This window comes from Cervus canadensis, chromosome 24 (assembly GCF_019320065.1).
Source record: "Cervus canadensis isolate Bull #8, Minnesota chromosome 24, ASM1932006v1, whole genome shotgun sequence".
NCBI lineage: Eukaryota > Metazoa > Chordata > Mammalia > Artiodactyla > Cervidae > Cervus > Cervus canadensis.
Window position 1 is genome coordinate 40,685,500 of NC_057409.1, and position 12,823 is coordinate 40,698,322.

The 12,823-nt window shown below is 36.4% G+C and overlaps 1 protein-coding gene across 3 annotated transcripts in view; it reads right to left on the reverse strand.

Moving 5' to 3' along the window:
• PARD3B (par-3 family cell polarity regulator beta) overlaps positions 1 to 12,823 on the reverse strand; it is a 1,123,961-nt gene that overhangs the window by 474,723 nt on the left and 636,415 nt on the right. For all 3 annotated transcript variants that reach the window (XM_043445039.1, XM_043445040.1, XM_043445041.1), the window contains 3 exons: positions 8,386 to 8,472; positions 2,549 to 2,674; positions 19 to 374 (listed from right to left, as the gene is read on the reverse strand). In XM_043445039.1, the coding sequence (XP_043300974.1) occupies positions 19 to 374; positions 2,549 to 2,674; positions 8,386 to 8,472 (569 nt within the window). The remainder of the gene's footprint in view (positions 1 to 18; positions 375 to 2,548; positions 2,675 to 8,385; positions 8,473 to 12,823) is intronic.

A 12,823-nucleotide genomic window follows, 5' to 3' on the forward strand; every position in this document is an offset into this window, starting at 1 on the left:
GCATAATTTAATAATTACCTTTCTTTAGGTCAATCTTAATTTTCTTTGCATTCTTCTTGCTGCCAAACCCCATGAGCGGGGAGAGTGAGGGAGAGGATGGTTTTCTGCCTAGTCTTGGTACTCGGGGGCTCTTGCTCTGTTGCAGAGAAGATGCATCTTCTTCAGGACTGCTTGTTCCTGTGAGATTTATTGTCTTTATTCCTGATTTTCCAAGGACAGAAGGTGGCTCCTTTGTTCTCAACACGCGATCATTGTTGCCAAAAATGTTAAGAGGTCCAATGACTGATTTTTCATACTGTTCCCGGTTCTGAGGTGGAAGCACGCGGAGGAGCACACTTGGAGATTTCATTGCCTGACGGAAGAGGTCTTGAGCCCTTGAAAGACAGTGAAGGTATAGTGATCCTATGTCCCAGCATGCTGTCTGAAGCACCCAGAGTCACAGCTATGGGAGCAGCCCAAGAGCAGACGCACAGGAGGTGCTCTCACTGTTCTTACCGATATGACTTTGCTAACAAGGTGCCAGTTACCACGTATGGCCTGCTCATGAGGCACCACTGCCCTGGGCTCTGTGTGCGTTATCAGCGCGCATGATGCGCTCATTCAATTCTCTTAACAACGATGTTAGGTAGGTATACTTAGGTCTTATTTTGCAAAATGAAGAAACTGAGGCTCAGAGAGATTAACTTGTCTGACTCACAGCTTTTAAGCATTTCTAAATCTAAAATTCTATCCAGAAGTGTTTACTGAACTCAACAGAAAAGGAAGCTCTAATTTTAAATGGAAAGAAAAAAAAAAATCTCTGATGGTGGTCATCAGATGATCATTTGGTTTCCTTTTAGGACTTTATTCTGAAGGACAGGTCTTTTCTAATGTGGATTGTGTTCAAGAAGCTCAATTTTGACACAGACGGTTCTCCATGGTGACATTTGGTAGGTATGTTGGTTGTGCCAAATATCACAGTGGACTGTCAACCCAAAATGCATACTCTCTGTTATTTATTTCACTAAAGAGTATCTGCATTTTTTGCTTTTTTTTTGTTTTAGCACTTTGTGCTTTTCTTCAAATTTCCTACTACTTTTTCTTTCCTTCTTCCTATGCCTCCTTATACCTTATGACCAGGTAAAACAACAATCTTTCCCAGCTTTCTTATCAATGAGATGAAGGGCAATAGGGAATCTAGTTCAGTTGGGAGGCAGGAACTTTTTTGTTCCATTTCTCTTTCCTATTTCTTAAAACTCAGAAGTGATGGAGGGAACTCAAGCAATTACCTTGTGACCATGAGATAGCTTAAAGATAGCAGCCACATAAGAAGGATGGCCAAGTGAAAGATGGAAGATGCCTAACTCACTGGTGATGGTGAGCCCTCCAAACCAAGTCTAGACTGCCACCTCCACACTTATTTGTCCTTAAAAAAGGTAAATTTTATTTAAGATACCTTTAGTTCAGGTCTTTGTTACTAGCAGCCACACCAAATAAAAATTAATCACAATTCCAACTGCTATCTAAGCTCCTCCTCACCTTATTAATGAAGAGCTTACACTGCTAGTAGAGAAGGGAGAAGTCTTCATATAGACAGCCCAACTCCTCTGGTAGATTCTTGACTAGGATTCAATTCCTACTTCGTATTGAAATTTTATAAGCCTTGATTTCCACCTCAATAATACAGGGAGTAATGTCTGCCTTGCATTACTATTAAGTCTTGGTAAAAAGCACAGTGATATATAAAAAAAATCATTATAATAATTATAATTTTGCCTATTATTCATTATTTTCAGAAATAGTCTCTAGAGGCTTCATTTTTTTCCTACACTGAAGCAGCTAGTGCCCACTGCCACTCCAGGCACAACTACTCACCCTTTCTACCCAACATAATATTGGCAACTAATGGTCACAGAGAAGATTGAGTTGTTTTTGTTTGAAACAATAGAGTTCGATGATGATTACTAAAGGGTATTAGTAATTAGTCCCTTATTCCATTGCAATGCCAATATACATTTTAAAAAGCATAGGTACACTGCTGCATAGTCTATTTCTTAGGTATAAAGACCTATTCCTTTAACATTTCACATGCAGAGAAATAATTTCTTGAGGGAGAGTATTTTACATTTTTTTTTCATTTGTTTCTATTATTCAGTGAGTCCTCATAGACATCTCTCACAGATATTTAGTTTAAGGAAGACTGCTGACACCAAGTAAGTTAATTAATAAGCCGAACTAACAGCCTGTGAAGAGAGTCATTAAATACCAGTCTAACTGACCCGTATCCCAAGAAAAACAAACCCGTCTATCGATGTCACAGAAAGACAGCCAGGCAGGAGGCTTGCTTCGTTCTATACTTGGTCCTTCTCCGGGCTGTCACGGACTTCTGCAGGCCACCCCTGAGTATGCTCAAACACAGGATGTATTTGAAAATGGATGTTATGGAGTCAAAGGGAACTAACCAGAAATTATACCTACAGTTTTGATCATAATGAGTACAGTAATGATTATAATAAGCATTTTAGGAATCAATAAAGTAAAAAAAAAAAGAAAAGAAAAAAGTGCTTACTGAGCAAAGGTTTTGTCTACGAGGTCCACGTTGTTGATTTTTACAATACATTCATTTTCATGAAACAGTCCCTCCCGTTTGGACCTGCTGTTTTCCTCAATGCCACGAATGAAGAGTCCTAGAATCCTGGATGCAACATTTAGATTGAAGAGAATGACTGAATAATAGTATGCAAGTTGTTTCTCCACTTGCAACTGTTCAGAAATAAGTACTAACTCCTCCTTATGAAAGAAATTATGCTTTACATCCAGGCAACTGTTTGTTATTTAAAATCTTTAGTAAAACACAATATAAAATCAGAGAAACACACATACCCTTACAACTCAATAAAAGAAGATACTACCCCCCCCCAAGACAAATCTACATAAACACCAACCCAGAGCACGCTGATCAATAGCTGCATTCCTCATGCTTTTAGTAAACTTAGAAAAGGCTAGTGTCGCTTAGTAGAGTTGAGGACACACGGGATTTGTGGTTTGGAGAGGGCATCACAGAAGGGCTGACTGTAATAAGTAAGTTTGAGTTGGTGTCAAGGGAGCACTTGACATTTGATAACAGGAGAGGATTAGGTTTCACAATAGTCTTTTTGCAATCTTCCTACCTCTTTTAATAATACGCATTTTAAGAAGAAAACATTTAGCACAGACCACATTACTTAATTTAGAAAGAAGTATGGTCCCATATGTTCGAGTCACTGAATAAAGTGTTGTGTTGAGTGTTCTCTAGGCACTTTGGATGGAGGGATATGAAACAGGGCTATAGGACCAGGAAGACAGCTCAGTACAGGCTTGGAGTACAGGGGAAATTAAAAAAAAAAAAATCCGGAGCTATCAATAGGCCGAGTCTTCATAGAAGAATTTGGGAAGAAAGTAGGATATAAACTGGGTTAGGAGAATGAATGGGATTTGGCTAGGAGGAGACAGAACACATGGAGACAGGGGTGACCGGGTGTCTGTGTAAGTGGAGCGGGGTGGGAGCTCACGCTGGATGGGGAGGCCAGTGCCACATGCAGGGGCCTTGAAGGCTAGCTGATGGACTTATCTGATCAGGCTGGAGTAGTCCTCACTTCTGAGACAGTGGCCAGATGAAAGCAGGGGTTTGGAGAGTGTTGTCTAAAATTTCAACCAGGAAGAATCTGCATTCAGAGAGGATACCCCAAGCCTACTGGTGCTTTGCAGCTGTGGCTTAAAATAGGAGGAAGGAGAAGGGAGTTGGAGAAAAAGAACAGGAGAAAAGAAAACTACAGAAATAAGAAGAAAGAATTTTGTGTGTATATGTGTGTACCTGGATGCATCTATTACATACTGGAAGTATTTGAACTGAAAACTAAAAGAAACCAAACTTGTGTATATTTTGGCCATTTCTCCCGTGAGGGATTTCCCTGTTCCTTGTGGCATGTAAGGGTCCCAGGTTTCTCAGGATAAGACAGACAGATACATCTTCCATGAGGAGTCTGCTAGATGTAGAAAAACCTTAGCCTCCTCTTTCCTTATCCTCTTGTTTTCCTACTTTGTCATACTCTTCCATACAGGTGTCTTACAAGCTATTACGTATTCCCTTTGCATTAATTCAAATCTAAATAAAACATGAGCACATTTTATGTATGAATAGTCTGGTCTGCCATGGAGAAACAGGAGTCTTTAATGAAAACAGAGGAGGAAACCATCTTCCTGTTTGGAGCTGCCATGGGGTGGGGACTCTGCCTCTAGGAATTCAGTTCATCTGATGAGCCCATGTCATCTCAAGAAGGTCAGAGGAGAGGCAAATGTGGGGCTATTTAAATTTCTACTGCAAAACAGTTAAATGAACACTGTAGGCTGCTACATGAGACAGCAAATAGTCACGCCACCTACTGAGGGGAAGGCTCTCGGTCACAAGCCAGGTGTGCATTGACGCTTCATTTCCAAATTCTAGTAGGTTAGTGAACTAGTCATATTCTGTGTGGAGAAGAATAGGGGACAGCACTACTGTGTGATAAAGAATCTGAGATTTAAATTAATATTTGTAAGGTACTAATCCCACCTTCATCTCATAACATAATATTAAGAATTGAACTATTTGATATGTCGGAAAAAAAAGGAGAGGAAGAAATAGAACAAAATAGTATCTTTCTCCTAAATTAAACAACTCTCTAATAGTTCACATTCTGGATTTTTGTTATGGTGGATTCACAATAACACGATCCATTAGGAGGCTCACATGTGGTTATAAACTAGTTTATGTAAGCGATATTTTTTTAACAAGCATTCAAGTCTTCCTTTAATTTAATTCAGTACATCATCAGTCATGTAATGTTGCTCCCTAGGATTTAATTTCACATTTTGGGAGATGAATTAATTCTTTCAGGCCACTGGGTTGCAATTTAGCTGGCATATTACAGCTGGAGTATGCTGTGTGAACCTCACTCATCTAAATAACCTAACTTTCCATGAAAAATTTATTGACAGAATAAGCCCAACTGTAAAACCCATGTGTCAGAGGTAATTTTGGTAAAATGTAAAACTGACTGATTTTATTAGTTTGGTCCCTGGCAACGAACCACTCCTGCCTTCTTTATTCGATGGAAGGGGTGGATTCCCTCCAGTTTGATTTCATGCAGACCAGTATGAGAAGGCTCAGAAAAGACGCTCTCTTTTTCCTCTTTGTCCCTGATGGATGGGCTGCGGGGAGCTAGCTCCTTTGGGACCAAGACTCTTTGAGACTTCAAAATTAACACTGTGGAAGCATTACAGGCTGAAATGAACAAACTAATTTGCATGAAGGAGCACTGATAAAGAAGGCTGAAGTCCATAGCCCAGCAGAATGAGAGGTGTAACAATTGCTTCTTGCCCTTCTAATAATCATGTAGGCACAAACCTATTCACTGCTTACCTCCTCCTTTCTCCCCACAGTATCATACTGCCTCGGTTGTTCACCAGCTTAGGCTTTTTACCTGAGAATATCCTCTCCTCATATTATATGTCCCTCTTCATCCATTTCTTCCTTCTTCTGTTTCATATTTAGCTGCTTTTACTGTGAAGCAGGTATACTATGCTATCTTTATTTACTGACAGACAATTAGATTTCATGCTTTTAATTCTAAAATAAAACTATATATATTTCTTTTTTTAATGAAATCAAGTTGCTTTTTACTTGCAGGGACTCTAGGTGTTTTTTCTTTTGCAATTTTTGTTTTTATTGCGCAAGCCAATTTTTCTCCATTTAAGCAGCATTCTGTATCCCAATGAATCCAATGAGGCCTTGTCTAGTATAGCAGTCAGTATGTTATACTCAGGGTGTTCTAACTTTGATTAGGGATCTTATTCTACAACAGGTGTGGCTCTGTTTTTGTAAAAGAAAAAAAATAAAAAATAAATTAAAGGCAAAGCCAATTACGGTAGTCTTAGTAAATAATTAAATGTAGATTCTAATTTAAAATAATGACACAAACCAATAAATGGAAGGAAATTAAGAACTAAGTTACCACTATGACCTTAACTCCCCCCACCCTCTGTGCTCACAAAGGGTGACCATATGGCATGATGAAGTCAGACACTTGTCTGACACGCTGTATGTGCAGTTGCTTCTAGACACATGGGTTGAGTTAAGTGTGCTGTTTCAGCCTGTACTCATTACTTCTTAACTTTTATTGGCTCATGTCTCCACTTCCATATTATTTTTTTATGTTTTTTAATTAAATTTCCTTTCTGTAATACTAGTGGATAGCAAAAAAAAAAAATTATACAATCATTTCACAAAGTTACTGAAAAGTTGACCATGAGCTTATAGAAGTTCATTTCTGAACCAGGCTTTTCTGTTTTAGACAAAACAGTAATAATCCTAATAATTTACACATTCATGGGTTGTGTGTTTTACAAGGAGTGTTCATATTTTTAATGCCATTTAATCCCCACAATCTTGATGTGAAGTAGGTATTCACAAGAGGCGAGTTTAGGGGACTTGCTCAAGGTTATACAAAAGAGAATACTGAGATCCAAATCCAATTGTTTCAAGTCCAAGTCCAATATTCCTCTTCCTGTTCTACAAGGCCTATGCTAGAAATCAGAATCAGGAAGGAGCAGGGAGCAAATCAATACCCTGTAGTGTGTTTTCCTCATTTGAAGTGAGAGAAGGTGATTTCTAGTCTAGAGGGTCAACTTGTTTTCTGAATGACTGAAATTGAAGTAGGGTGACTGTCATGTTGTATATTTCTTCATGGTTTGAAAACTGGGATGATCTTGTGTTCTATTCCAGCTTCATTAAGCTAAAGGGCCTAGTAATTTAGCCATGCTGGTATTTCACAAAGCTCTATCAGTACACTTCTGCCAAAAGCCATTAGAATTTCTTGTGACAACTGGGTAAATACTTGCTCTGTCTATCAAAAACAACCTCAGCTTGTCCTGTGCCATAACCCATAACATTTATAAACACGCTTATTAACACATACAGGAAATGAGATAATAAGAGCCACTAGCTTTTCAGTTCATTTCTTTTTAGCGGACATTCATTCCATCAAGAGCTTGGCATCAGATGTTATTTGCTAAAAAAGGTGATGACTTTGCAATTACAGGTAGCAGATGGCTACCTGCTGAAAATGATGCCAACCAAAATATCATGACTAAATCTGCTCTTGCCACTATATGGCAGACCAAATTGAATAAATATTCAGAACCAGTAAATTAATACTATATAACCTTTGGGGAAAGTTTTGTTCTAGAAAGAACAATGGAGTGAGGACAAGTCAGGAGATTTGGATTTTGTATGACCTTGAGGAAAATCAACTGACTTTTCTGGTCTTTGATCACCTAAACTAAAATCAGGTACTTTGCCTTTTTAATGATACATTTAAGAAAATAAATTTAACAAAATCATTTAAAACATGTCAAACAGGGATAAACTGATTTTCTTTAAGTTTCTGACAGCCTTTGTCCGTGTCAATCTAGTCCTCAAGGTAGCCATCCTCTTGAAAAATAATATAATATCTAATACTTGTTTCATAAGGCTGTTAAAATGGTACTAACATTAACTCTCAGGAACACATTTTAATTCCCATCAGTAAAACAAGTTTTACAACCAGTTAGTGAGGAGTGAGTGATAAGTCATTCAGTTGTGTCCGACTGTTTGCGACCCCATGGAATGTAGTCTGCCAGGCTCCTCTGTTCATGGAATTCTTCAGGCAAGAATACTGGAGTGGGTTGCCATTTCCTTCTCCATACATCCAGTTAAGTAGACATGAATTTCAAGAAATGGTGACACAATAATATTACCATTTACTAGAATGAATTTATAAATTTGTCTTTAAAATTTCAAAAGGATGTGTCAAATTATTTTTGATTGATTACATTATATTTTAGAACAAAATAAACAGAATAAAGACATTTTGCTACTTAGCTAAATCAGAATATATTGAATTTCTGATATATACTTAGAATATTAAAGTATTTATTATTAGAGGTTCCATAAACATGAAGAAGATCAAGAAATATCAATTTGGAATTATTATATTTCTTTTAAGTGCATTTTTGAATACTAAAAAATTCAGTTGCTATATTTGTCTAACCACATGTTAAAGTCTTTCCATGATTCTGTTTATATGTGTTACTGATAAGAATACTTTAAGAAAGTACTTCTTACTTAGTTGTAAATATAGAAAACATGATTTCTTTTCTATTGTGTCCTAGAAGTAAGTGATATTATTTTGTTTCTAACAAATAAGTGGCCAATAGAAGCATGTGCTGAGGTGTCCATCTAAATAACAGAGACATACAATTAATCCTCTTCTGAAAAATGTTTGGGAAAATGAGCTCAAGTTAAGTTTTTCATTAGCATGAGCTTCTGATATAAGGAAAACGTCTTACCTTCCACTCAGAGATGAAAAGAAAGGCACTACATGTATTCCCAAGGGGCCTCCTTCCCCGGAAATCTCCACTGTTCTTGTCATATCACTGGGACAGAAAAAAAGAAAAAGGGAGTACAAATGAGTCTTTGCTAAAACAAAAACAAAACAACAGATGTGGCATATTAAAAAGAAAACCAAAAAAACTTCAGATTTTAACAACTACTGTAAATTGAACAGCAGAGATGAAATCAAAGGAGTACATGATTTGCTGGAATGTTCAGAAGCTCCAGGAAATAAAATACTTAAAAGGCTATCTGATTTCTTATTTTTTCTCCTAGAAGAGGAACAAATGGAAATGACTACCTACAAAAATAACTTCCTACTTAACTTAATCTGCATAAATCAACATATTTAAAAAGATGTACGCAAAAATGAAATGTCTCCCTATTGAGACACACTTGAAAATTACTGCATAGAGGATAAAATACATGGAATCAAGCATATCTATGCCTAAATATAAAGTACGGCTTTTCCTACAGTACAGAGGAAAAATGAAATAAAATATGTATTTATTAGAAAAAGCACAAAATTACATTTTAAACAACTGTGAAGCCACAGTTGGTAACACATATTGGCATGTTCAAAGCATTATAAATCAAAACTTGAACTAGCCTTTCAATAAGGCATCAGTTGTATTCAATAGAACAATTCCAAATTTTCACCTCCTACTTTTTTTTTTTAGAGGTATAAAAAGAAGTTGCAAAGCCTGGAGAAAATGTATTACAGAAAGAAATAGAAAGCCTGACCTGCCTAACCTACTCCAGATTAAGGGAAGGATGAGCCAGAAACATTAATGGATAGTGTATATGACTGAAATATACAAGGCGCTGTGAGCTTTGGAGTAATAGAAAGTGGAACTAACAAGTGTTTATAAAGATGAAAAATAATAACCGTGAACAATTATTGGCTCCTTTAATCCCAGAGAGAGAAAATAAAATTGCCAGAGGAAAATGATAAAGTTGAAGCAAACATCCCCATTATGGAAATTGTAAGCAGGTCTCTATTGTTTCCTATTTACATGAAAATGACCTGAAACTAGATGTCAAATTAAGAGCTACAGCTGCTACAAATACTTTTCTGCTCCAAATTGAAAACGGGGAAATGTTGGCTCCTTGCTGGAAAGTTGAGAACAGCATTAAGAACGCAAAGTGCCTGATGAATTCACTCTGCATGAAGTACTCCCTAAATTATCAGCAATCTAAAATAAATACATTAAATATATTCTCATCAGTGGATTAGGTTTATTTTTAATGTGTTTTCATTGCAAACCTATTATCATTAAGAACTGCAAAAAAGAGCCTGTTAGCTTCCAACATTTATGGAATGTGATGGAATTTCAAAATTGATAATAAATTTCAAATGAGTTTTGCTCAGATATTGCTGATATATTTAAAATTTGCTCAGTCAAGCAGGTTATAACAGAACCCTAGAATAAAAGTTAGAAAAAAAATAAATCTTAGAGTGCTAGTATCATGGAATAAAATATATTCTTCTCTATACTTCCTATGTGAGCATAGACACTATATGAATATATGCATAGGAAATACTATTGAATATACATACATAGGTATGCATTATAGGTCCTGAATATAAAATATCTTGTGGGAAGAGAAGGTTCTGTACCTTTCAAAGGACCATAAAGAAATAACTTTGATATAATAACAGATTTATAGTGCATTTTGAGGTATGTGAGGAACACTAAACCCAAAGCATTCACATTCTAGTGTTACTATAGTGTTGCAAAGACTTTTAAAAACAGACTAAAACCATGTTTAACTACTGAAACTATTATCTCTACCTTTTATAATATATTTTTATAGTTTTGTATTTAGAGCATAATACAAATCTTTCTTAATAAATGCATTAAATATATACATGCTGATAGATAGCATTCATATGTTTTATACAGAGGGTTTTGGAATATAAATGTTTAGTCTAGACAATAAGATTTCAGCTTAAAAAAATTAGGATGGCTTTATGGATTCTTTTTTTCTAGTTTGCAAGTATTTCTTTATCCCACTCATAACCTCTCCTGTAAGATATAATAAATTCTATGTATCATACTGATACCTACTCTTTAGTAATCATCAATCTTGTATTTTTACATTCACTTAAAAGCAAATCCTATAATTTGTTAAAGTTATCAATCTTATTTCAAAACACTAAAACTTTTTTGGGGGATGCAGTATTAAGGTTCATTTCAACTTTGTAAGATTCTCTTTTTCAGTATTTCAGAATAAACACTTATGCTCTCTTTATATGTGACAGTCACAATTATTTTGGCTGGCATAATATTTGATGTATGTCAAACTACTATCACAAAAATATTACTATCCCAAAAAAAGGAGCATAAAAGACTTTCAATTTTGTTGATTGTAATATGTAGATACTTAGAGAATTAATCTATTAGTGCTATAAACAAGCATTACAAGTTTTACAGACTATGTTTTACCAGTCTTCATAAATTGCTATCCATTATTTGTTTCAAGATGGTAAGGAAAGCCATTTGAAAAAGGAAATATCATAGACATGTCTATGTTTTAAATTTATTTTAAAAGGGGAAAAGTGAAACCATTCAGTGTTATTTATACCCAGTGGTATTCCGTGGAAATCTCTGTATAAAGACCCTCATGGAAGATTAAACAAAGCAAGGAGGGCTAGACACAGTTACCTGAATACACGTCTCATAAACTGAGATTTTACTAAGATGTGAAAATATGCCATAAAAGTTATTTGTTAAAGCAGAATAGAGTTCAAGGACCACTGAGGAGAGTACATACACATTTACTTATGTTTTGGAGGCAGACTGAAAATGGAAAATGTAGAGAATGGGTGAGAAGGCTATTTGAGTAGTGGAAAGGAAAAAAGGATTGGCAGGACTTATGAGAAAGAGACAAAAAATGAACTCTAGGGCAAAGGAAAAAAAAAACATTTCAGTTACAAAAAGAAAACTTGGAAACTTTCACTAAACTCAAAATAGCTAACTCTATACAACTCTCTAAGATCTACGAACACAAATGCAGATAGTCATCAAGCATTAGGTTGAATAGTGTTAAGCAAGTTACATGTTCTAAGGTCTGACTGACAAAATTGATTTGAATAGTTACTGGAACCAGCGGCTACCTAGGGCTTCCCTGATAGCTCAGTTGGTAAAGAATCTGCCTGCAATGTGGGAGGCCTGGGTTCGATCCCTGGGTTGGGAAGATCCCTTGGAGAAGGGAAAGGCTACCCACTCCAGTATTCTGGCCTGGAGAATTCCATGGACAGTCCATGGGGCCGCAAATAGTCGGACACGACTGAGCGACTTTCACTTTCACTTTCATGAGTGAAAGTACAGAATGAGTGGCTTAAAATGAGCCTGTTGTGAATGACTATGGCAAGAATTAGATGGAAAGTGCTTCACTTGGTTTCTTCCAGAAGAAAGGCATGAAGCCTGAGAAAGAGAATATAACAGGGACTGCAGATGGTTGGCTGTAAGTCTAACTTCTCCACAGAAGACAGATGCACAGTGTCTTTAAGATCAGTCAATCCAGTGATCGGCCACTAAAGGAAGGAAGAGGCAGAACTGAGGGCAGGAAGAGGGAGATGTTCTGTTTTGGAAGGAAGTATTAACTTATGAAATTAGAAAGTGCATCCTGTTGGTGGCTTTGATGCAGGTGTCCGAGTAAATCATTTAAACTAAGTCCCAAAGTATGTTTCTTCATTTGAACAAGGAGGGATTTAAGATAAGTTCCTAATAGAGTTGTTGGCATTAAAGAAACAAAGAGAGAACATTATACAAATACAACATACACATAAACAATTCTCCCCTTGAATTGCATCTCTAGGTGTCCTGCTGCAGTCACCTGCCCACCCCCTGCTTCCTGACCCCACCCTTAGTTTCGCATTTCTTCTCATCCTCCCTCCATTAAAGAATCTTTAATGGAGTTTGCACTCACTCTACTTTCTGAACTTGGCCTTAAACTAATTTCAGATGACTTTTCCTACACTAGTGCTCACAACATGAAGTTTCCGAGCCTTGGTTAGGCAAAGTGAAATAAAACACCCAGGAATGAGAGAAGGTGCATGCAGCATGTAACACTAGAATCAAAGGATTTGGAGACAAGAGTGGTGGGTGTAGATTGGGTCTCTAGAAGTTAATTGCTCTGAACTACAATTCCTTAGCCTGCTAAAAGTGATAATAAAACTCACGCAAAAAGTCCGTTGGGATAATCAAATACATATTTTAATTAAATATTATTTTTTAAAAATCCTATACTCCATTCCTCTGAATCCCTTGTATCTAGAAAAAGCTTAGCTAATTTGTTCATGCAGCCATAAACCAAACAATTGTTCACTCTATAAATACTTAGTAGGGACTTTAGCAAACTTTCCAAAAAGCTAACCTGTGAAGAAAA